The 21472-nt window shown below is 28.6% G+C and overlaps 6 protein-coding genes across 12 annotated transcripts; 3 read left to right on the top strand and 3 right to left on the bottom strand.

The window, feature by feature from the left end:
- Positions 1-1960: 1960 nt before the first annotated feature.
- LOC141529693 (peptidyl-prolyl cis-trans isomerase-like 4) lies at positions 1961-3914 on the bottom strand. Of its 2 annotated transcripts, XM_074246363.1 has the most exons (4): positions 3718-3914; positions 3184-3383; positions 2648-3030; positions 1961-2521 (listed from the first exon to the last, which is right to left on the bottom strand). In XM_074246363.1, the coding sequence occupies exons 1-4, from the start codon at positions 3785-3787 to the stop codon at positions 2008-2010; spliced, it is 1167 nt and encodes a 388-aa protein (XP_074102464.1). In that variant the 5' UTR covers positions 3788-3914; the 3' UTR covers positions 1961-2007. The 2 variants fall into 2 exon arrangements, with proteins under 2 accessions (XP_074102464.1, XP_074102463.1); XM_074246362.1 differs by having other exon boundaries at positions 2648-3383.
- Positions 3915-4360: 446 nt separating this feature from the next.
- Positions 4361-6039, top strand: LOC141529695 (uncharacterized). Its single transcript, XM_074246364.1, has 4 exons — positions 4361-4757; positions 5014-5152; positions 5357-5662; positions 5734-6039. The coding sequence occupies exons 1-4, from the start codon at positions 4633-4635 to the stop codon at positions 5782-5784; spliced, it is 621 nt and encodes a 206-aa protein (XP_074102465.1). The 5' UTR covers positions 4361-4632; the 3' UTR covers positions 5785-6039.
- A 498-nt stretch (positions 6040-6537) lies between these two features.
- Positions 6538-10347, top strand: LOC141529345 (leucine-rich repeat flightless-interacting protein 2). 6 transcript variants are annotated; one of them, XM_074245845.1, is made up of 11 exons: positions 6539-6777; positions 6860-7098; positions 7311-7453; positions 7763-8017; positions 8326-8452; positions 8533-8672; positions 8744-9007; positions 9110-9254; positions 9335-9460; positions 9531-9742; positions 9829-10347. In XM_074245845.1, exons 4-11 carry the CDS (start codon positions 7925-7927, stop codon positions 9937-9939), a joined length of 1218 nt encoding a protein of 405 aa, XP_074101946.1. In that variant the 5' UTR covers positions 6539-6777; positions 6860-7098; positions 7311-7453; positions 7763-7924; the 3' UTR covers positions 9940-10347. The 6 variants fall into 6 exon arrangements, with proteins under 6 accessions (XP_074101948.1, XP_074101946.1, XP_074101945.1 ...); XM_074245844.1 differs by having other exon boundaries at positions 6539-7098; XM_074245848.1 differs by having other exon boundaries at positions 6547-7098; positions 9540-9742.
- A 1313-nt stretch (positions 10348-11660) lies between these two features.
- LOC141529344 (uncharacterized) lies at positions 11661-15779 on the bottom strand. Its single transcript, XM_074245843.1, has 2 exons — positions 15545-15779; positions 11661-14999 (listed from the first exon to the last, which is right to left on the bottom strand). Exon 2 carries the CDS (start codon positions 14964-14966, stop codon positions 11805-11807), a length of 3162 nt encoding a protein of 1053 aa, XP_074101944.1. The 5' UTR covers positions 14967-14999; positions 15545-15779; the 3' UTR covers positions 11661-11804.
- A 1053-nt stretch (positions 15780-16832) lies between these two features.
- On the bottom strand, positions 16833-18628 carry Ost48 (dolichyl-diphosphooligosaccharide--protein glycosyltransferase non-catalytic subunit Ost48). Its single transcript, XM_074246312.1, has 3 exons — positions 18434-18628; positions 17573-18199; positions 16833-17466 (listed from the first exon to the last, which is right to left on the bottom strand). Exons 1-3 carry the CDS (start codon positions 18567-18569, stop codon positions 16922-16924), a joined length of 1308 nt encoding a protein of 435 aa, XP_074102413.1. The 5' UTR covers positions 18570-18628; the 3' UTR covers positions 16833-16921.
- A 213-nt stretch (positions 18629-18841) lies between these two features.
- Positions 18842-21164, top strand: LOC141529664 (uncharacterized). The gene is made up of 5 exons (XM_074246313.1): positions 18842-19289; positions 19717-20029; positions 20124-20384; positions 20499-20651; positions 20726-21164. The coding sequence occupies exons 1-5, from the start codon at positions 19006-19008 to the stop codon at positions 20882-20884; spliced, it is 1170 nt and encodes a 389-aa protein (XP_074102414.1). The 5' UTR covers positions 18842-19005; the 3' UTR covers positions 20885-21164.
- Positions 21165-21472: the final 308 nt, after the last annotated feature.

The following is a 21472-nucleotide window of genomic DNA, read 5'->3' as shown; positions in this document are numbered from 1 at the left end:
ATATATATATATATATATATATATATATATATATATATATATATATATATATATATATATATATATATATATATATATATATATATATATATATATATATATATATATATATATATATATATATATATATATATATATATATATATATATATATATATATATATATATATATATATATATATATATATATATATATATATATATATATATATATATATATATATATATATATATATATATATATATATATATATATATATATATATATATATATATATATATATATATATATATATATATATATATATATATATATATATATATATATATATATATATATATATATATATATATATATATATAATCAGTGTGCTATAAATTAAATGTGAAATCTCATATCTTTTTAATGAAATTATTTCCTTCATATTAAAATTAAAATATCTAAAATAGATACTCGAGAATACCTCCTCACGATGCTGAATATAAAAAGTGATTTTTTCGATACTTCTATTTATTTATTTATAAATAATAAATAAAAAACTAAAAAAAAAAAGAGAAAACTGAATAAAATATAATTTAAAAATTCAGAAAAGAATATTGGATGCTAGCACTAGGACGATTGATCAATAAGTTGCTCGAGGGAGGTCAGAATATTTTGGATATGGAACGTGAATTTTTTGAAGTTAATTATAAATGGAACAGATAAAAATCCTGTTTTCGCAGACACTTGTTACTAACGTGACTTTTAAGCTTCACTGTAGCTATCAGAAAAAAGCATTTGTTAATACAGAGTAATTGTAATCTATTGGGTTTATACTTGGCAAATATAACATTGTTTATTAATCAAGTACAAGCTCAGAGAGGATCTTTTTAAATAATCGCAGAGCACGGAGGTGAAGTAATACCTGCTGTGCCGAATCGTGAGATGACTGATTAAATAAAAATTTTTTTGATAGTCCTAAATATGATACCGAGATAAAATATCGGTATGACTAATAGTATTTTTTAATAGCCATAAATCTACTGAATAATTGATACAGAAAATAAAAAAATTAAAAGCTGTATATTTATTTATCTAATGAATACATATTTATTTTTTTAAGTGAATGGAGATAAAGTAAAGTCTTGTTACTTATAACTTATAAATTAAATGCATATAGAAAATCCATGTATATACAAATATATATATAAATATTTATTATTATAATTATTTACCTTCATGATCTGTAATAATAATAAAAAGACGTCATTGACGTCAATTCAGTTTTTAATAAACAGTTTCTAGTCCAAGTACATGCTAAAATTATAACTTACATATCAGCTTTGTTTTCTATAAAATCCACAGTAATAACAAATCATTAATGCTTTATTTATTATTTAGTTATTTATTCTTCTGAATGGACGGTGAGGATGCTGAATGTATTGTGTAGTGGCACTTGACAAGTGTTTGCGGTTAAACCGTCTACATTTTACAATTTTAAATCTAATTATATTGCTTGTCAATAATCTTTTTACCTGATCAGCGATTTAATTCAATATTTTATTTGTTTATTTACTTTTTATCATCTTCTATAATTATTGTCAATGTACAACTCATAAAAAATTTAGTTTAGAATAAAAAAAAAAAAGAAAAAGTATTAAATAAGTTAATAAAATCGTTTATTACATTCTACAACTTTGTGATAACTACACAAAGTTAATTATCTTAAAATTCACACTATTGGTTTACCGAATCATGTTTAACGACTGTAAATTATTATAATTATTATTAAAACGACAAAAAATAAACAATATTGCTTAAGCACTTATTGTTGGTCCTAATAAAATCTAATTCTTGTCCCGTATAATAAATAACATAACTTTTTAGCAAGCTTACTTAATTTAATATGTATAATTAAAACTTTTAATTCACACTCTTATCAATTATTTGAAGATATATTAAAATATTCAAAAAATGATATATTCAGAAATTTGTATCAAATTTATTAATTCTATTAATTACAATGTTTACCGATGTTTTTTATGATCATATTTATTACGCCTATCCTTACTTCGACTGCGTCTTCGATCTTTTCTTTCTCGACTTCGACTCCGTTCTCGACGCTCGTTCCGTTCTCTTTCTTTACTCCTCCGTCGTTCTTGACGTACTTTTCTGTCTCTACTCCTGCTCCTTCTGCGATCTCTCCTTTCTCTACTCTTACTCCTTTTCCTTTCATTTCTTCCTCTGCTTCTACTTCTTTTTCTTTCAGTTCTTTCTCTGCTCCGACTTCGTGGTCGTTTTCGGTCATCTTTACTATTGCGATTTTGGGCTTGATTATCATTGAGGTGCAAAATTCCTTTGCCTTTACCTCTCCAGCGCATTTTAGCAACAGACTGAGAGAAGTCAACCTTAATTCTTCTGTCATCAATCAACACGTTGTTCATCTTGAAATATGCATCTTCACAGCTTTTACGATCGGCGTATTCAATGAAAGCATATTGAAGTGAATCACCGGTCTTATGATCTCTAATGACTTCACATCTGTAAAATAAAAAATTTATATTATTAAGAGAATAAGCAAAATTTTGTGGAAATGTTTTGATTGAAGAAAATTTAGATAAATATTAAACAAATTGAATTATTAAAACAAAAAAAAAAAAAAATTACCCAATTATTTGTCCAAATCTGCCAAAAATTATTTCCAAATCATCGTCACTGGTATCAGGATGCAGTTTACAAACAAACAAAACATTTTCAGGCGGTGCAATATCAGCGTCGGGAATATCACCAACAATTTCAAGAATAGTTGCTGCTGCTTTAGCTTCTTTATTTTTTCTCATTTCAATTATTTCTTCTTCAGTCATACCAGCCGTATCATCTATCGCTTCATCAGCCCCGATTCGATCGCTTTTTAGACATTCTTCTGTCGGCCCAGGACTGCGATCAGGAATCTCCAACCCTTTAGGATCATCATACGGATCTTCTAAAATAACTGTATGGGATATACGTATGTCTTGAAGAGGACGATGGCCCACGTCATCACAAATAGCCTGATTAAATTTTAAAATTACATCGATCCCTTCAACTATTTCTCCAAACACACAGTGTTCACCGTCGAGAGATTGAAGATTACGACCAAGTGTAATAAAAAATTGTGAACCAAGCATATTATCTCCGCAATTCACCATCGACAATAAACCTACCTGGTCATGTTTAATCTTGGGCATCTGCTCAGCTTCGTAATAACGTGCTTTTTCACCTAATACCATTCCGTATACACTTTCTCCACCTTTACCGGTTCCTGTAGGGTCTCCAGTTTGAGCGATAAATTCTCTTTCTACTGTATGAAATAAACTCCAATTGTAATATTTTATTTTGCATAGTTTTAAAAAATTCCGACATGCTGAAAAAAAAAATATTTTTATAGTTGATTAATAGGTAAATTATCACATAGAATATTTTTAGTGATAAATATTATGATACTGAAGTTAGAGGTCAGCTGTCAATTAAAAAAATTTTTTTAACAAATTAATTACAATAAAAAAATGCTTCTAAAAATTTTCAGACGTCTTTCAATTTCAGTATCGTAAGTTTGCCGACGTTTTCAATTTTTTTTTTTTTTTTCATTTATTAAATTATATTTTTTGTAATAGTTTTTTCAATGAAAAAAGTTATAAAAATATTTAGATGTCGGCTAACTTAATTTTCATAAGTCAAAAGTATATAAATTTACTTACTTTGTGGACGTTCATTAGTGAACAAATCAACAGTGAAATCTCCAATAGTTGTTTCAATAACAACCGACATTTTTAAAATTAAATGTCTCTGATTATTTCAGTTTTTAATTTCAGAATTGAAAACGTAATTAAATAAGAATAAATAGTAGACAAAATAAAGGTTATATACTCGGTGATGTTTTTTCATGCAAACAAAGGCGCACATATAGTCCTGAAGTTCTAAAGTTTGCCGCTTCTTGCGACTCGCGCTCTAGGTGATTTTAAATAACACTGAAGTTGACAGATATTAAAAATTTTTTTGGAATTTTATGGCAATTAAGTTATTAAAAAACATTTAATTAAAAAGTTTCACATGTGAAAATTAATAAAAATTACAAGTGAGAATTTTTAGAAGCATTTTTTGATGTAATTAATTTGTTAAAAAAATTTTTTAAATTGACAGCTGACCGCTAACTTCAGTATTATGATTTTAAAAACAAAAAGACGGAAAAATTTTCTTTCAAATTCGAAGCAACGATACAAAAAAACATTACGGTGAAATTGTTTCTTTTAATTATCTAAACTATTTTGCAATTGAATGTTTTTATAAATTAGTTGATGTTTTTTTTTTTTTAAGCGCTCTAAAGCCGTAAAGTCCTTGATTAAATAATTTTCTCAGTCGATAAAATATTGATCTTATTTTATTATGTTAGCAAAATACTGTTCTGGGAATTCTTTATTTATATATCTTTGATTTTTCATGTATTGTGAGTAGTAAATAACAACACACAGTAGATAAACAGTGCAATTGTGCATACTTTGTGTTAATATGGTCAAGTGTATAACCCTAAAGTGTTTTCTGTTTTGAAAATTTAAAACTTGCTGTTTATTTACGTAAAATAATTTTCTTAATAAAATTCAAAGTCATAATTAAATATGAACCCATTTGCAGCGGCAGCGTTTACAGCATGTTTGGTTATTGGAGCTGTTGCAGCTACTATATTTGCTTTTTCACGACGTCAATGCAACAATCATTATGAAAATTATCACTATCATCAAAAGTAATCAATCCAATTATATACAAATATAAATAACACTGAAGTTTACAGACATTAAAAATTTTTTTATAATTTTATAGTAATTAAATTATTATAAAAAAAATTTAATTAAAAATTTAGAAGCATTTTTTTGTTGTAATTGATTTGTTAAAAAAATTTTTTAAATTGATAGCTGACCGCTAACTTCAGTGTCATAAACATAATTGCATGTATCAAACTCTATTTAGAAACAGGTAATTAATAAAATATTTTTTTCCAGTAAACCCAGTCCAGGAAGACCTCGTAACTTAACTTGCCCATTTTGTGGAGAGGCTATAGTGGCTAATGATTATCCACTAGCATGCGGTCATTTGTGTCATATAACTTGTTTTAGAGCACGGCCTGCAAGTAAAAGAGACGTAAGTTTATTATTTGATTTGAAACGCGAATAAGTACCTTGTAGGGAATGAAAAAACGAATCGATTCTTATAGAACAATCATTGGAAATAAATTTATTGACACTTAATTTGAAGCCTAGCACGTTGAAGCACGAAAACGCGGATATCTAAAATAATATTTGTGTCATATTTAATTTAATTTAAATTATTTAATATTTTTTGTAGATTTGTTTATTTTGTTACGATGATCAATATGATGAAGCATTAGATGATGAATTAGTAATAGTAGGATCAAGAATGCATGAAGAAGTTAGATACCGACCGAATCATCAATCTCCGTCAAATATTAATGAAAATGATGTGAATCTCGCTCCAGCTCCTGAATCAACGTCTGGGACAGCATCGACAGCAAGAGAAGTCTGTTGTACATTTTGTAGAGTACCGCTAGAGATTCCTGCAGACCAAAAACAATTAACTTGTGGTCACTATGCCCATAATAATTGCTTCGAAAAATTAAAATATTTAGTGAAGGTATTTATTTACGTTTTATAAAGTTTCGATATTTTATTAACAGTGATTGAATATTTATTTATTTTTTTTAGTGTCAAGAATGTACTAGTAATGATTCATCAGACTTGGAAGACGAAATATAATCTCCACCAAATTTCCCAAATACTAATTGATCTGCTTAGAAGAATTAATTTATTATTAAAAGGCTAGATTTTTCTTGATATTATTTAATCATTTATTAAAAGTAATTATTATTCATAATTTAATTTTCTTCTTGATTTTTTTTTTTTTGGAATAATGAAGAATTTAGGATATAATGTATAGTATTTGTTACATAAGTAAAATGACGTGGTGTACTTTATTGAGACCTGATAAATAAATTGCGCTTTGTAATAAAACTTTTTTTTCTGCTTCTAATAATGATCAGAAAAACGGATTTATGATTAGATAGTTTTCTACTGATAATATTATACGCATTTAAAATGACTACACTGTACTTTTATTATTTATTTTTATTAAAAAAATTTCAATTAAATAATTAAAAAAAAAAATTTCACCTGAAAAACTATAAGTATAATTTTTAGAGATATTTTTTTAGTTGAAATTTAATTAATAAAAAAATCAAAAATTTTCAGACGTCTGCTAAATTCAGTGTCACAATAATATTTTAAATTAACAGATGTCAACTGAAGAAAATTCTTTCAATTTTATACCATGATAAAAAATGACCAATAGATGGCACTAGTTGATAATTCGTAAAAGGTGCGGCGGCGTAAAAAGTATAAAGTGCGCAATTGTACGTGTGTGCGACACGATCTTTCCTATGGAGAGTTGGAGTTTGGTTACATACCTGCTGCTTACTATTGTACCATATAACACACATGTCCAGCCCATGCAAGTATGATAACTACGTGCATATACATATATAGACTTACATAAATTGATATATCTATACATATGTACATGTAAGAATACATATATAGGTATATACGGCAAAAGCAGTGAGGAGTGAGTTACTCGATCGAAAAATGGATCTTCCACCGTGTTCGTGTGCGATTTCACGAACTTTGATCGTGGCACGGTGCCTGTAAAATAATATTACGGCTTAACGGTTACGCATATAACGCTAAACAATTGTGAATAATTAATCTAAACAAAATATATACAACTTAACCAGTAATAATTATTAATTATCATCATTTATATAAAAATTTACAGATGGTCAATGAACATTATTATTATCATCAACATTATTATCATCATCATCATCGTCAACATCATCGTTGTGAGAATATCAAGTCATCCAATTTACATTGATAGTATTTATAGTTTATCCCGGTTTATTTTTACCTTTAACAAGACTTAAAAATATAAAAATGCAATCTACTACCGGCTGAAGATTTGTTTCTCATTTAAAAATAATTTTTTTTTTTTTTTATTATTATCATCATTATTTAGTAAGTATCATTTATAACCATTTATTTTATAATTAACACACAAATTATAATTTGCTATTTTTTTTAAAATATATTTTTGTGACTCATGTATTCGTACATCGTATCACGTCGCTAAATGTGTGGGTGTGTATGTGCATTTAGAAATACTCATTAAATATATATATACATACATATATTACTTTTGCTATTTAATAATTTTTTATTCTTTCTAGTTTGATAGCCAGCATGTATATCACTCATTTTAATTATTCAACTCATTAACATTCCGATGTATTTTTATTGCCTACCATTTCTTTCAGTCGGAATTATTTATTTTAAATCATCTATTTATGTATTATTTACATGTATTATTACGGTAATTATCTATTTATTAATTGCCTATTTAAAAAACGCTTTTATGAACCTGAATTGAATACTTTCATGGTCATAAATGATCTAATTGATTTTATCATCATTTATGTTTCTTCTAATTAAATTTACATTGAACTATTTGATGCAATGAAATTAAAAATTTAAATATCCTACAATTTTTAAATTAAATTGCTTGCTTTTAATTTATTTATATATATTTTTTAATGAAATTATTTGTATTTTAAATTAATTAATTTTAATTATATTTATAAGTCAAACTGTATTGTCTATATTTGTGTTTTTTTTTGTCTAGTGTTGGTGGTTAACGGGTCTGTGAGGTCACAGAGAAGTTTTGGGTTAAATAAGGGGCAACCGTGTTGTTATTGGAAATAAGAGATAAATATTTACATAAAAGACAAATATATAATTATATAATAATTAATTAAACAAACAAAATAAGAATTATTATAATAAAATGAATACAATGGAGTCAGCAATAACTGGTCGAAGGCGTGCTGCTAGTCGGCATTCTGCTGAGGATCAAGCTCTCGATCAAATAGCAAAAGAGGTATGCTATTTATTTTTAAACACTAACATTTGACGGTACATAAGTTTCTGTCACTTGTACAATGTATTGTGATTGTACTAGATTTTTTTTTTTTTTATTATTACCATTTTTTTTCTCCAATTCAATGAGCATTTCAATGTGAAGTATAAAGACTTTAACATAAACGTAGAATACAGTTAGCGCTGTATGTGATTCGAATAAATTGTAAATATTTATATTTTCTTTTATTTTCTGCACGTTTATTGTTTTGTTCAGTATTTTAAATTTATATAATACCTTGAAGTTTTATTTACTATTATAATTTACAGGCTGGAGAAAGATTAGCAGCACGAAGACAAGCCAGGGCCGAAGCGCGAGAAATCCGAATGAGAGAATTAGAAAAACAGCAAAAAGAAGCTGAACAAACCGCTGATCGTGTTTACGATATGTGTAATGGTAAAAAATAGACTTTTTAATTATAGTATTAATTATTTAATTAATTAATTAATTAATTTAACTGAGTGATTATATTCTAGCTGACGGAACAAGAACTTTGAGGGTAACACCAGATCCTATAAGGGCTTCACGCTTATTAACAAATTCAAATAATTTTCAGTCAAGTCGTAGGTCTTCCGAAGATTCCTTAGAGGATGCTGGTCAAAGTAGAGATTTAAGAGTAAGTTTACATTATTTTTTTTTTTTTTTTGTTTGCAAAATATTAATTTGATTATTTTTTTTGTGTATTAGTTAGAGCTTAAAGAGCTTGAAGAAAAATTTAGAAAAGCAATGATTGCTAATGCTCAACTGGATAATGAAAAATCGTCTTACGTTTATCAAGTGGATTTACTTAAAGATCAATTAGAAGAATCGGAAGAATCGGCCGCTACATTGCGACGAGAGCTCAGGGAAAAAACTAGTGAGGCTAAATTATTGCAACGTGATTGCCAACGGTTGAAAGAGGATTTTGAAATGTGTAAAACATTATTGGAGGAACGAGATAGGCTTATAGAAGTAATTATAACTTTAATTATTTAAGGGGGGTAGCCTTTAATGTAATTATTTAAAAAATTTCTAAGTATTGTATTTATTAATTGAATAATTTATCACTAAAAGGAAAATGGATTGGTAATTATTGAAGATGAGGTCAGTGATGACGAAGAAGCAGAAACAACTAATGGATTTGTGAATCGTAAAAAAAAAGTACTAGTCAGTACAGAAGCTGCTGAATTGTTACAAAATGCTGGTGAAGGATCTCTAGGTTGTTATTATTAATTATAATTAATTTATCAGTGTTATTTATATGCATATTATTAATTAATTTACATATTTATTCTGTAGATGTTCGGTTGAAAAAGTTTGGAGCAGAGAAAAAAGAATTACAAGATGAAATCCGACATCTAAGACTAGAATTGGAAGAAGCCAAGAGTCGATTAAGATCTGAAAGATCGTCTGGATCAGTATTAGGTAAAAGAATTATTTTTATTATTATTATTAAATTATTTATTTGATTATTATGTTTATTAATATGATTAAGGATTATTAGACTCAGAAGACGTCCAAAGGGAAGCAAATAAATTATTGGCAGATTACAAATTCAAGTTACAAAAAGCCGATCAAGATATGTCGACGTTACAAGCAACTGTTGCGAGATTAGAGAGTCAAGTTATTCGTTACAAGTCAGCGGCCGAAACTTCTGAGAAAGCCGAAGACGACTTGAAGGTTGAGAAGCGGAAATTACAGAGAGAAGTATGTCATTTAAGTTTATTTTCAATTTTAAATTCGTTACTGACTGATGGGTACTAATTATTTTTTTTTTCTTTATTAATTTAAAGGTAAGAGAATCGCAGAGTCGTGTTGAAGAGTTAGAAACAACAAATTCGCATTTACAAAGACGATTAGATAAATTGATAAAAGCAAAATCGGCTCTTTTGAAAGAGCTCTGACGCGACGGTAATTCCGGCGAGACCGGATAATAAAATTAATGCTGCAACAATTAAGGTGATACTAGTAGTTTGTACCTTTTTTACAAAGATGAGAAAAATTTAATAACAAACAAGTATATAATTCATCATTATACACTAACTTAAAATCTGTTAAATATGAAGTGAAAGTGGACAAAGTAACAATCAGATGTATTTATTAAAATCATATAATAATTATCCAATTCATACTCTTGCAATGTGCAACCAGTTGATAGCACCATCTTAGGCGTTATTTCGTTAGTTTTGCGTTTATAATTTAATCGACATGAATTTCAAGTTCTGTAGCAGTTTAACCGCGGACATTTCAATTTCATTTTTTGGAATATACTCAGACTCTTTAAAAAAAAAAAAAAAAAAAAAATATATAATGTATATCAAAATAGTTGAATAGATTTTTTTTAAACAATTTTAAAAGGCTCTTTGTACTGAGACCTAATGGTCTTAAAATTGAATCATTTTGTATCAAAAAACCACAAACAAATTTTGATTGCGTGATTTACACATAAAGATTTAAAAATTAAATTTTTTATAATTATATAAAAATATAACTGGATATTTAAACACCAGATATGCCAGTCGCCTAAAAGACAAAACGAAATTGATGAAAAAAAAAAAAAACTATGTTAATTTACATAAATATATTAATTATTTATAATAATCAACATCGAATTATCAATAGATCGAAGTTTTAATCGGGTATGTGAATTTTTTCAATGTTATTATTAAAATTATTATTAAAAAATAATTAGATTAAAATGATTCTTTTAGATGAAATATAAAAAAAATGGTGCGTACTTAGATTTTCAACTCGTACAAAAAATATTCGAAAGCGTGATTAGTATTTAAAATAAATTCTTAAAAATAAATGGAAAGATTATTTAATATTTTAGTTGTGCAATTAAACAGAGAGTCTTGTTTGTTGGAACGTTTTTAATACTTTAATTGCATTTATTATATACTATTGGATATTCAAACAAAACAACCAATATTTAAAAAAATCTAAAATTTTTGATAAAAAAAATATTTTTAATCAAACAAAGTTTGAATGGGCGATACGTGAGTATCATTAAAGTCTAATGCCTAAATTATAATCGAGATAATGCTAAAGATGATTAATTGCCATACAATTTGAAAACAAGTTTTTTTATATTTATATAAATATGTATACATATAATAGGAAAAGAAAATATTGAATATGTTGATACGGCAATTGTTTTCAATTGGTCAGTGCATTTAACTTTGTTTATTTCGAATTTATTACTTGCCAATACGGCTTTAAAATGAAAATAAAAAATAAATAAATTGATAGTTTAATCGCTTTACAGTTACGACACAAAAATTTTAATTTTAATTTTAATTATTATGAATATTATTAATTATTAATTAATTATTAACGCATTTTTTCGATTTTAAATAGCAATTTTTAATCTTACATTGTTCTTGCGATACTTTTTTTTTTTTTTTTTTTTCTATAAGTATCCTGTAAATCATAAAAATTAAAATGAGGAAAAAAGAATTGTATATTTAAATGTAATTATAATTTTTATTTAAAAATGGTTGAATAGAAATACAATCAAAAGATATTATTAACTAATTATTAAATTCTTAAATTTATTTTTATTTAAGTTACTATCCTGCGAAAAATTCTAATAAATAATCTAAAGATTAAAGTACAAAAATAATAAATTTCAAGTATTTTTATTTTATTAAACTAGAACAGACACCAAATTTCCAACAATAAAAAATTGTAATAGTAACATGACAAAAAAAAAAATGAATTATACACTAGTCTATTATAAGTAAGTAAAATATCAATAAAAAAAAAATTAATGTTTAGTACGAGTCCAAGCTGGACTTGATGGATCAGTTAATGGTTTGTCAGACTTAATAATAACGAGAGGTTTATAAACAGGCATCGGTCTGGCTTTAACTTCTGCTTTTTTACGAATTTCATTTATTTCAGCTTGTTCTTTAATTAATTTCGCTTGCTTTTCCATTCTCTGAAGCGCATTTTCTCTCTCTGCTTTCATCTTCAACTTTTCCTCAAACTCGTGTCGTACTTTAGCTCTACGATCGCTGTGTAGAATCGGCAAGGCGGTTAACTGTTGCTTCATGATTGGCATCCCAGAAGTAGATGGAGCATTCGACGAAATACTTTGTTGATCTGGATATTTCCCATCTTTAATTGACGAACTTGAAGATCCAATCGGCTTTTTCACTAAGTTAGAAGATGTGAAGCTATCTTGTCTCGATCTTAAATTTTGTGCCGACAATCCACGAGTGCCCAATCCATTCCGAAGCTTATCGCTCGAATTCCCACGATTCAAACGATCAACCGATACCGTACGCATTGCAGTTCTTGGTTTACCCTCAAGACATCCACGTGACTCACTTCTGATACTTTCCTTGGAAGTTGTCCTTACGGTAACTGGCTTAAATGTTGGTGCAGGTTTTGCGTGAAATTCTTTTATTTTTTGAGCTTCCTCAGTGGCTTTTTTGCACATTTCTTTTTTCTTTTTAGCCAACAATTTATCTCGATTTTCAAAACTGAACGGCTTTACTTTAAGCGGTACTGGAGCTTTTTTGACTTTTTCTGTTTTTGCTTCATGCTTAACAGGTTTTTTGACAACAGTAGGAACAGGTCGAGCATGAAACTGAGATTTAAGTTTTTTATCTTCTTCTTCACGTAATTTTTCTAATTTTCTTTGCTTTCTCATCAAAAATTCTTGATTACGCGCTTCAAGACTAAACGGTTGAGGAATAGTCTTCCTTGCCCCTGCAATATTTTGATGTTTTTGAGTCGTCACTGGAATACTAAAATGTAAAACTTGTTGTTGTTCGGGATCACCGTCATTGTTTATTGTCAATACAGATCTATTTATTTGTGAATTCGATCGAGCCAGTGGAGCTTTCACTGTCGATGCAGAAGCTGACGACGTTGAAGAAGTTGTTGTAGAGCTTACTGGAGCAACACGTTTACAAGTTACAGAAGCTGTTTTTGATTTACTTTGTGACTTAGTCGTAATTGGCCTGGTTCCAGTTAATTGGAAAGGCTTTGGTTCAGTTGGCGGTTTCTTGGGAACAGCCTTCAACGCTTTCGGAGCATTAAGAATCCCCTTGGGTACAGGTTTAGCCCGAATTTTATTTTTTTCACGGTTCAATTTTTCTATCTCGAACTGAGTCGGCATGGGCCTTCTCGTGCGAGTTCTGCCGTGCCATGCAGGTGAAACCGGAATAGTTCGTTTAGGAGCTTGTTGGACTTTTTGAACCGGGCCAGCTTTGGCTTTTACCACCTTAGTGCTGACGGTGTGGAAACGTGTCGGTGTGCTACGATGGAATGTCGATACTCCCTCAGCCAGACTTACGTACTTGGTATTAGCCTTGGAAAGTTGATGCTGATCACTGCGTCTTCGGGCAGTTCCTGTTAAAACTTTTAGCTTAGCTTGAGTCGACTGACGGCTAGCAGGACGGTTGTAATGAACTTTGAAAACCTCCTGTTGATCTTGAAAGTCTAATTTTTTACGAAAATCTTCTAGTGGCTCAAAAACATCATCCTCTATTTCACTGACGCTAACTTTGGTACTGTTTTCTGTCGTTGCTGATGAAAGTTTTTCCGGACTCTTGTTATTTAAATTAGTATTTAGTTTATTAACATCAATTTCCTCTGAAAATTGAGACTGTTCTTCCGTAATTTCAGCCTCTGTGTTTACAGTTGCAGGTGTTGTAACTTCTTGCTTGACTGGAACTTGACTAACAGACTCAATTTCTGCTTGCAGATCATCATCAATATCCATTGTATCCTTTATTCCACCTTCAAACAAGTGATTATTTAATTTTTTATTTTTTAACGGCGTCAGTAGTCTTTCCAATTTAACAGTACAAGGCATGATAATATTTTTCTTTGGAGGAGCACGAAAAACTGACGGAGAAGGATGATGAAGCGATTTAGATAAACGTAACTTACGTTTTCCTGTCGATCTATAATTATCGTCTGAGCTTATGGTCATATTCTTATCAGATGAAAGTTTCCTCTGCTCCTCGTGTTCTCCAGGGCTCTTTGATTTCTGATGTTCAATAATTTCAAAAACATCATTATCTTCTTCTTCTTCTTCTTCAGCGATCATTGTATTATCTTGTTCATTTATCCCGTCAGTATCTTCAGCTTCAGCATATCTAATTGGAGTTACTGTATTTTGTAAATTCATACGACAAGGAGTTGTTGTTATTTTAATAGCGGTTCGACCTGACGGAGTGCGATAATGAGATGTAATAACATTTTTACCAGGAGTTTTAACATGCTCCACTATTATTTTAGGTACTTTAACATTTATATTTTCCTTATATTCTTCATTAATATCAAGAAATTGAATGGCTTTATTTCCAGAATTATCATCGCTTGGAATTGCTTCAGAATACTTCAGAATAATTTTTAGTTCTTCGTCTTGATTACCAATAACAGGTGTTTGTTTCTGCGTAGGATTGAAACTCATGGACCTTGAGACACGAAGTTGACGTTGGTTAGGCGTTGTTGTAGTATTTTCGCACGCTGTTTTGTTCAATTTCGGAGTTCGTCGTTTCTTTGTAATTGACGAGGTTATTTCTAAATCTTTGACAGCATCGTTAAGTACTTCATCAACTGACAATTCCTTTAGTACTTGCGGCTCTTGTTTTTTCGAACTTGGCGAGGTTAATTTTATTGGTGAAATGTACATTTCATTAAGGTCATTAATAAAATTTGACTCTACTAAGGACTCATTGATGTTGGTAAATAATGACGAGGCTTTAACTTTTTTAAGCCTATCAGCTTTCTTTGCTGGATCATCAGGAGTTAAAGGTTGCATCTGACGTAAATACGGTGTTGATTCTAGTTCATGATGAAAATGGTCAAAGTAACCATCATCTGGAGCTGCATTTGGTGTCATTGCTTCGAAGTCAACCCATTGAGGAGCACTCGTTTCATACCGACTGGCTTTTGGTAAGTCACTCATTGTAATGTATCTGTAAATGCGTTCTAAATTTATCTGTAAATAAATAAATAATTAAATAAATATTTTTTTTTTATATAAATTTTTATGTTTTATAAATTTAAGTGAGCATTTTAGAATTAGTTTTTATAAATTACAATATAATTAAAATATGTTTATAATAATTATAATAATAAGAATTAAATTTTTAATTATTTAATTAAATATTTTAAAACCAACACATGAAAATATTTTTTAAATAACCATAAATATAAATATAAATCATCTGGTTCATAACCCTCATTATTTTTCCATTGCAATTGGTTATGTTTTTATACAGAAAATTAGACAAGCATAATTATCTCATATTAAATGTGAAAAATTAATTTAGCAGATATTTGATAATTTTAATAATTTTTGTAACAAACAAATTATGGCAAAAAAAAATTGACATATAGAAATAAAAAAAAATAAAAAATGCAATTTTTTTAAAATAATTTTTCGGAACAAATTTATTTGTTAAAAAAAAATAACAAATAAGCAAGTGACTGCTAACTTTAATGGCATGAAAAATAAATATGAATAGTTTTAATTTATATTACCTTGTTTAAGCGTCGAGGTGAATCAACAGTTGTTGTTGATAGAAATAATAGTCAAATAAATATTATTTTGATTAAGAATAATTCCTCAATTAATTTTAATGAACGTTGTCACAAATTACTCGTATCATAACACTAATTAATAACATTAACAAAAAACAATTAACGATAAAAACAATTTAAAAGGTTCCGGAATATTCGCTGCGGCTGCACTACTACTAAATATTCAGCAACGTCTTTTTTGATAGCAACAGACTGTCCTCTCGGTAACGGACGTTGGCTTTGAATTTGAAACCTTTTTTTCTGATTGGTCGATCAGCGCAGTTGTAACAACTTTCAGTTACTGAATGTAAATAACACTGAAGTTGACGGAAAGTAGAAATTAGAAATTAGAATTAAATAATTATGAAAATAATTTAATAAAAAAAATTCCAGGAGTAAAAATTAAATAAAAATATTAGTGAAAATTTTTTTTGATTGTAATTAATTTGTTACAAAAAATGAAAGTTGTCAGTTAAGTACATTACTATTAATATAAAGAAAATAAAGTTGGCCGACATCTAAGAATTTTCATACTTTTTTTTTATTGAAAAAATAATAAAAAAATTTTTTTTAAAATTCACTTGTAAAAAATTAGATAAACTGTAAGTACAATTTTAAAAAAAAAATTTTTTAGTTTAAAATTAATAAATTAATCAAAATCAAAAAATTAAAAATGTCGGCTAATTTCATTAATAAATTTAGAAAAAAAATTTTATTAAAAATAATTTAATATAGGAAGGACGAATTAAGAATTTTCTCAGGTCGCCATCTAGTAATGAAATTTTTAATGTTAAAATAGCGGAAAATTTTATTTTTTTTTAAATGAATGATATGCTAAAAAAATTACTTTCATTAAAAAATCTAAATAAGGTAAAAGACCCAGTTATTGACAATTGAAATTTTATTCTAATTAAAAAAATAAAATGTTCTCAAAAAACCAATTGTCTCAAAATTTATAATTAAAAAATTGTATTTATTAATTTGTTAGAGTAGATTTATTTTTTTAATTGAAATAAAATAGCAATTGTCAATAACTGGATCTTTTACCTTAAATAAATATATGATGAAAGCAATCAGCTTGAAAAAAAAATTCTAATTAAAAAAAATAATTTTATTTCATTAAACTCTAAAAAATTTATTAAAAATATAAGATAAAAATTTATTAATCTTTATTAATTAAATATTCCTAACAATTACAAAACATTTAATTCCAAAACATGTATCATGATATTAAATAAAAAGAAAGGAATGCATTCACACAATATTAATTGTTTTACTGTAATTTAATTCAGTCTGTACATAAAATAGTTGGTAAAAAAACAGTTTGTGTGAGTAGGCTTATTCAGCCTTTGTTTTGCTATTGTCTTTGTAGTGAAGAAATACAAATGAAAATATGAAAACACCAAACATCATTGAGAATGCACTTGCGTAGTATGGGTATGCACTTGGGATGAATCGTTCGTACTGAGTATGTTCAAGAGGACGAACTGATACTTGAGTGGTGCTGTACAAGTGAGTCAAACCGATCCTGTTGTAATCGACTTTGAATTGGTAGACACCGTAGACATCAGGAATCTTGAATCGTGCTTCATACCGGCCGTACCCAGACGGTGTCATGGTCATACGGACGAACGGATCGATTCTTACGAACTCAAGTTGTAAATCATTGGCCTCGTAAGGTACCCATTTATCACCCATCAATTTTTCAACAGTAATTGTGTAAATAACGTCATCCATTATGGTGTAAGCAACTGGCGGACTGTGTTCGCCAATTCGGTTATGATTGACGGAAGACACACGAATTACACCGTTTTCTTTGAAGACCCATTGAGTGATAGCCTTAGCAACTTCTTCATTTCCTGACTTTTTATATCGTTTGCCATCTAAAATTATTAAAAAAAAATTTAATAAAATTTTTAACACCTACAATTTTGTTCTTTCCGTGTATGAATTACATTTTAATTTTAATTAACTAGATATTTATTTTACCTTGAGCTTTTTCAACAGGGCTGGTGAAAGCTTTGTCACTGAAGAAATAAAGAGACCCAGTAAATACAACACGAGCGTTATTTCTCGCCTGAAGAGCAGCAATCAGCAGAGTATTTTTCCCAACAGCATGAGGATAATCTTTGATCGGTAGTTTAGGATTGTATGAGTACGCCAAGCTGGATGCTGTAAGCAATCTAAGAACCAAGGGATTCTCCCTATCAGCAATCAACCCAGTTCCTTCATAAAGTAATGGAGCAACTTGTCTGTTTCCAACGATGACGGGTGCATTGATAAGGTTCTCTGGATCAGCGACGATTTTAGTGTGATATCCATCATCAGTTACGTCGTAATTTAGATGGTCAATAACACTAGCACCTTCTTGGTCCAATTCAAAGCCACACTCGCTCGCTAATTCTCTCAGAGCTTCACCGGAATGAGATGAACCAGTCACTAAAACATTACCGCCGTTGTCAATAAATTCAGTTATTGTTTCAATAGTCAATGCTCCTCCAAATTCTTCGACTGACGGCGAAAAAATAATCAAATGCTCGTATGAGTAATTTCCATACTTTGAGAGAAGTAGATTGGGATCATCTGCCAGCTTGTATGTCAGTGTGTAATCACGATCTGAAAAATATTGTTTTTGATTATAACAATTAAAGGTTACGTTATTGTAAATTTTTTTTTTTTAATTTTTAGATTTTTAGACATAACTGTCTGAAAAATAAAATTAAAATTTATCGCAGGTGTTTTTAAGATTAATTAATTGATTGTAAATCTAATTTTATAAAAATAGGAGACAGAATTATAAATGAAGTGAAGTACAGTATGATAGTGATAAATATTGACAAATAAAAGTACCTTGAAGCCATTTGAAAAATATTGAATGTGTTTCTTTAATTCCAAGATTGTCTAGAAGAACGAGTGTACGTCCACCGGCATTTGCAATTGTGAAAATGCAGAGAAAACACAATAAACTTTGTCGAAGATACATCATCGTGGACGATGTAATTCAATGGATACGATAGGTGCCACGAGAGCGATTTTTGATTGTAGATAGTAGGTGTATGATGTATGAAATATATATATGCTTGTATAAAAATTTTTTATAGACGGAAGTGACATGTCTTTAGTTAATCCGTCAACCATCTTTACCGCAAATAGGTAATCAAGAGCGCGAAAATTAAAAATACAAAAAACAACAGCAGAGCCGTCTTCAGGTGAAATATCGCAACAGTTGTCATCTCCATCTTTGTTGTTTTCATTCAATGGCTCCATTAGTATTTAGTGTTGAGGTCGGTGGTAAGGTTACGTCAAAAAAGAGCTAAAAATTGAATTAAAATTTAAAAATAAAAATAAAAACAACAACACATTACACATCAAATATCTTTATAAGTGTTACAAACAGTAATTGTAATTATAAAATAGGTGTGATGTGGACTGACAGGCGTATTGCCAGCTACGCTATTTGCTTGCTGGTATTTCAAGTACGGTTGTCTAATTCACGTACTTCTTGGAGACTCAACACTGATGGAGTTGTGAAGGCAACTCAATTTGCAACACCCGCTGAGGATGATCCGATTTTTGAAATACTTACTTCAACCGCAAGTTCGTCTAATGGGCAAGGTTGGAGCAAAAGTTCCTCAACAGACAATCAAGAAAAATTACAAGTTTATTGCAATGAATTGAATAATTTTATAACGAGCAATAATGACAGGTATATTGTTTTTTTATTACTGTTGTTATTATTGCATGACAGTAAATTTTTTTATTTTTAATCTGTCAAGTATGTGTTAATTGGTTATTATTTCATTCACAAGCACTGTTGTGACATGACATCATAAAATAGCATGCTTGTTTAAAAATACTTTTACAAGTAAATATTTGAGCTTTTTTTAGCTGAGCAGAGTTTTATTTTTATTGTGTATTCACATTGACTTGCATTTGCTTAATAATATTTTATTTAAAAAAAAAAAAAAAAAAAAAACATTTCAGTGGATAACGATACTGTTTCCGAATGATGTATGTTAATTAGTAATATTTTATTTCTAATAGTAGTATATTTGTTTTTGCCCGTAGTTAGTGTTTGTGTGTGGCTTGCTGTTGTCATTGCAGCCATTATGAAAGCCTTAAATTTGGTACAGACGATTCGTGTCCTATACGATGACGGATCCACCAAACTCAACGAACACCCTGACGTCTTCTACTGGATCAACATCATCCCAAGAGCAACAGATTGTATGTACAGCTGGTCAACAGTGCGAGGACATTGTATTGGATTGCGGAAAACCAGTCAATTACACGTACTACGATAATCTTGTTGGCATTGCTAATCGTAACAAGCACCCGCTAGTGCCAGAACCACATGTAGCTCTCATGTTTAAAAAGGGCAGCACCAAAGTTGAGGATGTTGATATTGATTTGCTTGAAAGACGGCTAAAAAAAGCTAAACGAGAGGTAATTTTTTTTTCACTATCAATTAATTAATTAATTAATTAATTAGTCAACTGATTGATACTTTCATGAATTAATTATTTTGTATTGATTTTAGAAACCAAAGTCAGTTCAATTGTACAACCAAATCGGTAATTTCTGGCGTATAAAAGGGAACGCTGAGCGATCAATTGAGTGTTTCAGACGAGCTCTTGCTGTTTCACCGCATAATGCTGAAGTTTTATTGAATTTGGCAAGGGTACTGATGGTCTTACAGTACTTGGACGACGCTACGTACTTAGCACGACGATCATTAGAATTACAGCCACCAGATCGTAATGCATGGGAACAGTATCTTACACTTGGGCAAATATTTAAGGTATTTTTAGTAAAATCTATACATATATAAGAATTTTTTAGGTATATAGTTTAATAAATTCAAACTTTGCAATGATTTTTTTTTTTTTTCATTCTTTATTTTTATCATTTTCAGGCATATGGACATTTTCAAGAAGCAGCTGTACATTTAAGACATGCTTTAGAATTAAAGCCCGACCTCATGGAGGCTGCTGAAGCACTCAAAGAAGTTGAATCGCTACCAACTGCTAGTATACATGTGTATACGTTACTTATAATTGTTTGCTTGGTAAAAATTATTTCACTCAAACTGTTTTTTAACAACTAAGATTTTTTATTTAACCGTGTAAATTATTTTTGCAGGTCTTGTGCGTTCTCCTCGTAGTACTAAGTACTATAGAGTGCGATGATAACATAACACTGAACAGTGATCAACTCCAGCGACCTATGCAGCGCAATTTTAATCGAACATTATCAATGCGTAGTCTACGCCTGAACGTACCGCGCAATAAACGTTGTTAATTTTGTTGTTATTACTATATAAATATTATTTTTTTTTGTCTCTTTAGTAATAAATTATTAATCAATCAGCTAATGATATTAAGTTTGGGAATTTAATTACCCAATGATGATTGTGATAGAAATTAAAAATGTTTTTTGAACAGCCATGACTCGTTAACTAAGTATTATTTATATAACAAGTAAGGACTTATGTATTTGAGTATGCTAACAATGCTGTGGAAAAAAAAAAAAAAAAAAAGATACCAAAAAATACAGTACAATAGAATGTGATAGAAATTAATCAACACTTTTTATTTTTTAATCCACTGACTAAACCACCATTTATTTAAACTTCAATTAGTTTACATTTTGTATTTAGTTGATTATTTATTTATACATTTCTGAATATATAATCTATTATTACGCAATATATATATATATATATATCTATAAAACAATATATATATATATATATATATATATATATATATATATATATATATATATATATATATATATATATATATATATATATATATATATATATATATATATATATATATATATATATATATATATAGAGATATTTTGTTTGTACAACTTGTCATG

Source organism: Cotesia typhae, unplaced genomic scaffold (genome assembly GCF_013202065.1).
Source record: "Cotesia typhae breed Kobodo isofemale line unplaced genomic scaffold, CoteBio_Ctyphae contig_48, whole genome shotgun sequence".
NCBI classification, from domain to species: Eukaryota; Metazoa; Arthropoda; class Insecta; order Hymenoptera; family Braconidae; genus Cotesia; species Cotesia typhae.
This window is presented reverse-complemented; position numbering and strand designations above follow the sequence as displayed.

Coding starts and splice junctions, on each gene's coding strand:
- LOC141529693 (XM_074246362.1), bottom strand. CDS start 3,787: ATGTCGGTTGTTATTGAAACAACTATTGGAGATTTCACTGTTGATTTG. Junction 3,384..3,717: donor CACTAATGAACGTCCACAAA/GTAAGTAAATTT, acceptor TTTTTTTTTCAG/CATGTCGGAATTTTTTAAAA. Junction 2,522..2,647: donor AGATTTGGACAAATAATTGG/GTAATTTTTTTT, acceptor TTTATTTTACAG/ATGTGAAGTCATTAGAGATC.
- LOC141529695 (XM_074246364.1), top strand. CDS start 4,633: ATGAACCCATTTGCAGCGGCAGCGTTTACAGCATGTTTGGTTATTGGA. Junction 4,758..5,013: donor AATTATCACTATCATCAAAA/GTAATCAATCCA, acceptor ATTTTTTTCCAG/TAAACCCAGTCCAGGAAGAC. Junction 5,153..5,356: donor GGCCTGCAAGTAAAAGAGAC/GTAAGTTTATTA, acceptor TATTTTTTGTAG/ATTTGTTTATTTTGTTACGA.
- LOC141529345 (XM_074245847.1), top strand. CDS start 7,925: ATGAATACAATGGAGTCAGCAATAACTGGTCGAAGGCGTGCTGCTAGT. Junction 8,673..8,743: donor GTCAAAGTAGAGATTTAAGA/GTAAGTTTACAT, acceptor TTTGTGTATTAG/TTAGAGCTTAAAGAGCTTGA. Junction 9,743..9,828: donor AGCGGAAATTACAGAGAGAA/GTATGTCATTTA, acceptor ATTAATTTAAAG/GTAAGAGAATCGCAGAGTCG.
- LOC141529344 (XM_074245843.1), bottom strand. CDS start 14,966: ATGAGTGACTTACCAAAAGCCAGTCGGTATGAAACGAGTGCTCCTCAA.
- Ost48 (XM_074246312.1), bottom strand. CDS start 18,569: ATGATGTATCTTCGACAAAGTTTATTGTGTTTTCTCTGCATTTTCACA. Junction 18,200..18,433: donor ATTTTTCAAATGGCTTCAAG/GTACTTTTATTT, acceptor AATATTTTTCAG/ATCGTGATTACACACTGACA. Junction 17,467..17,572: donor CCCTGTTGAAAAAGCTCAAG/GTAAAATAAATA, acceptor TAATAATTTTAG/ATGGCAAACGATATAAAAAG.
- LOC141529664 (XM_074246313.1), top strand. CDS start 19,006: ATGTGGACTGACAGGCGTATTGCCAGCTACGCTATTTGCTTGCTGGTA. Junction 19,290..19,716: donor ATAACGAGCAATAATGACAG/GTATATTGTTTT, acceptor AATTTGGTACAG/ACGATTCGTGTCCTATACGA. Junction 20,652..20,725: donor TACTTATAATTGTTTGCTTG/GTAAAAATTATT, acceptor TTATTTTTGCAG/GTCTTGTGCGTTCTCCTCGT.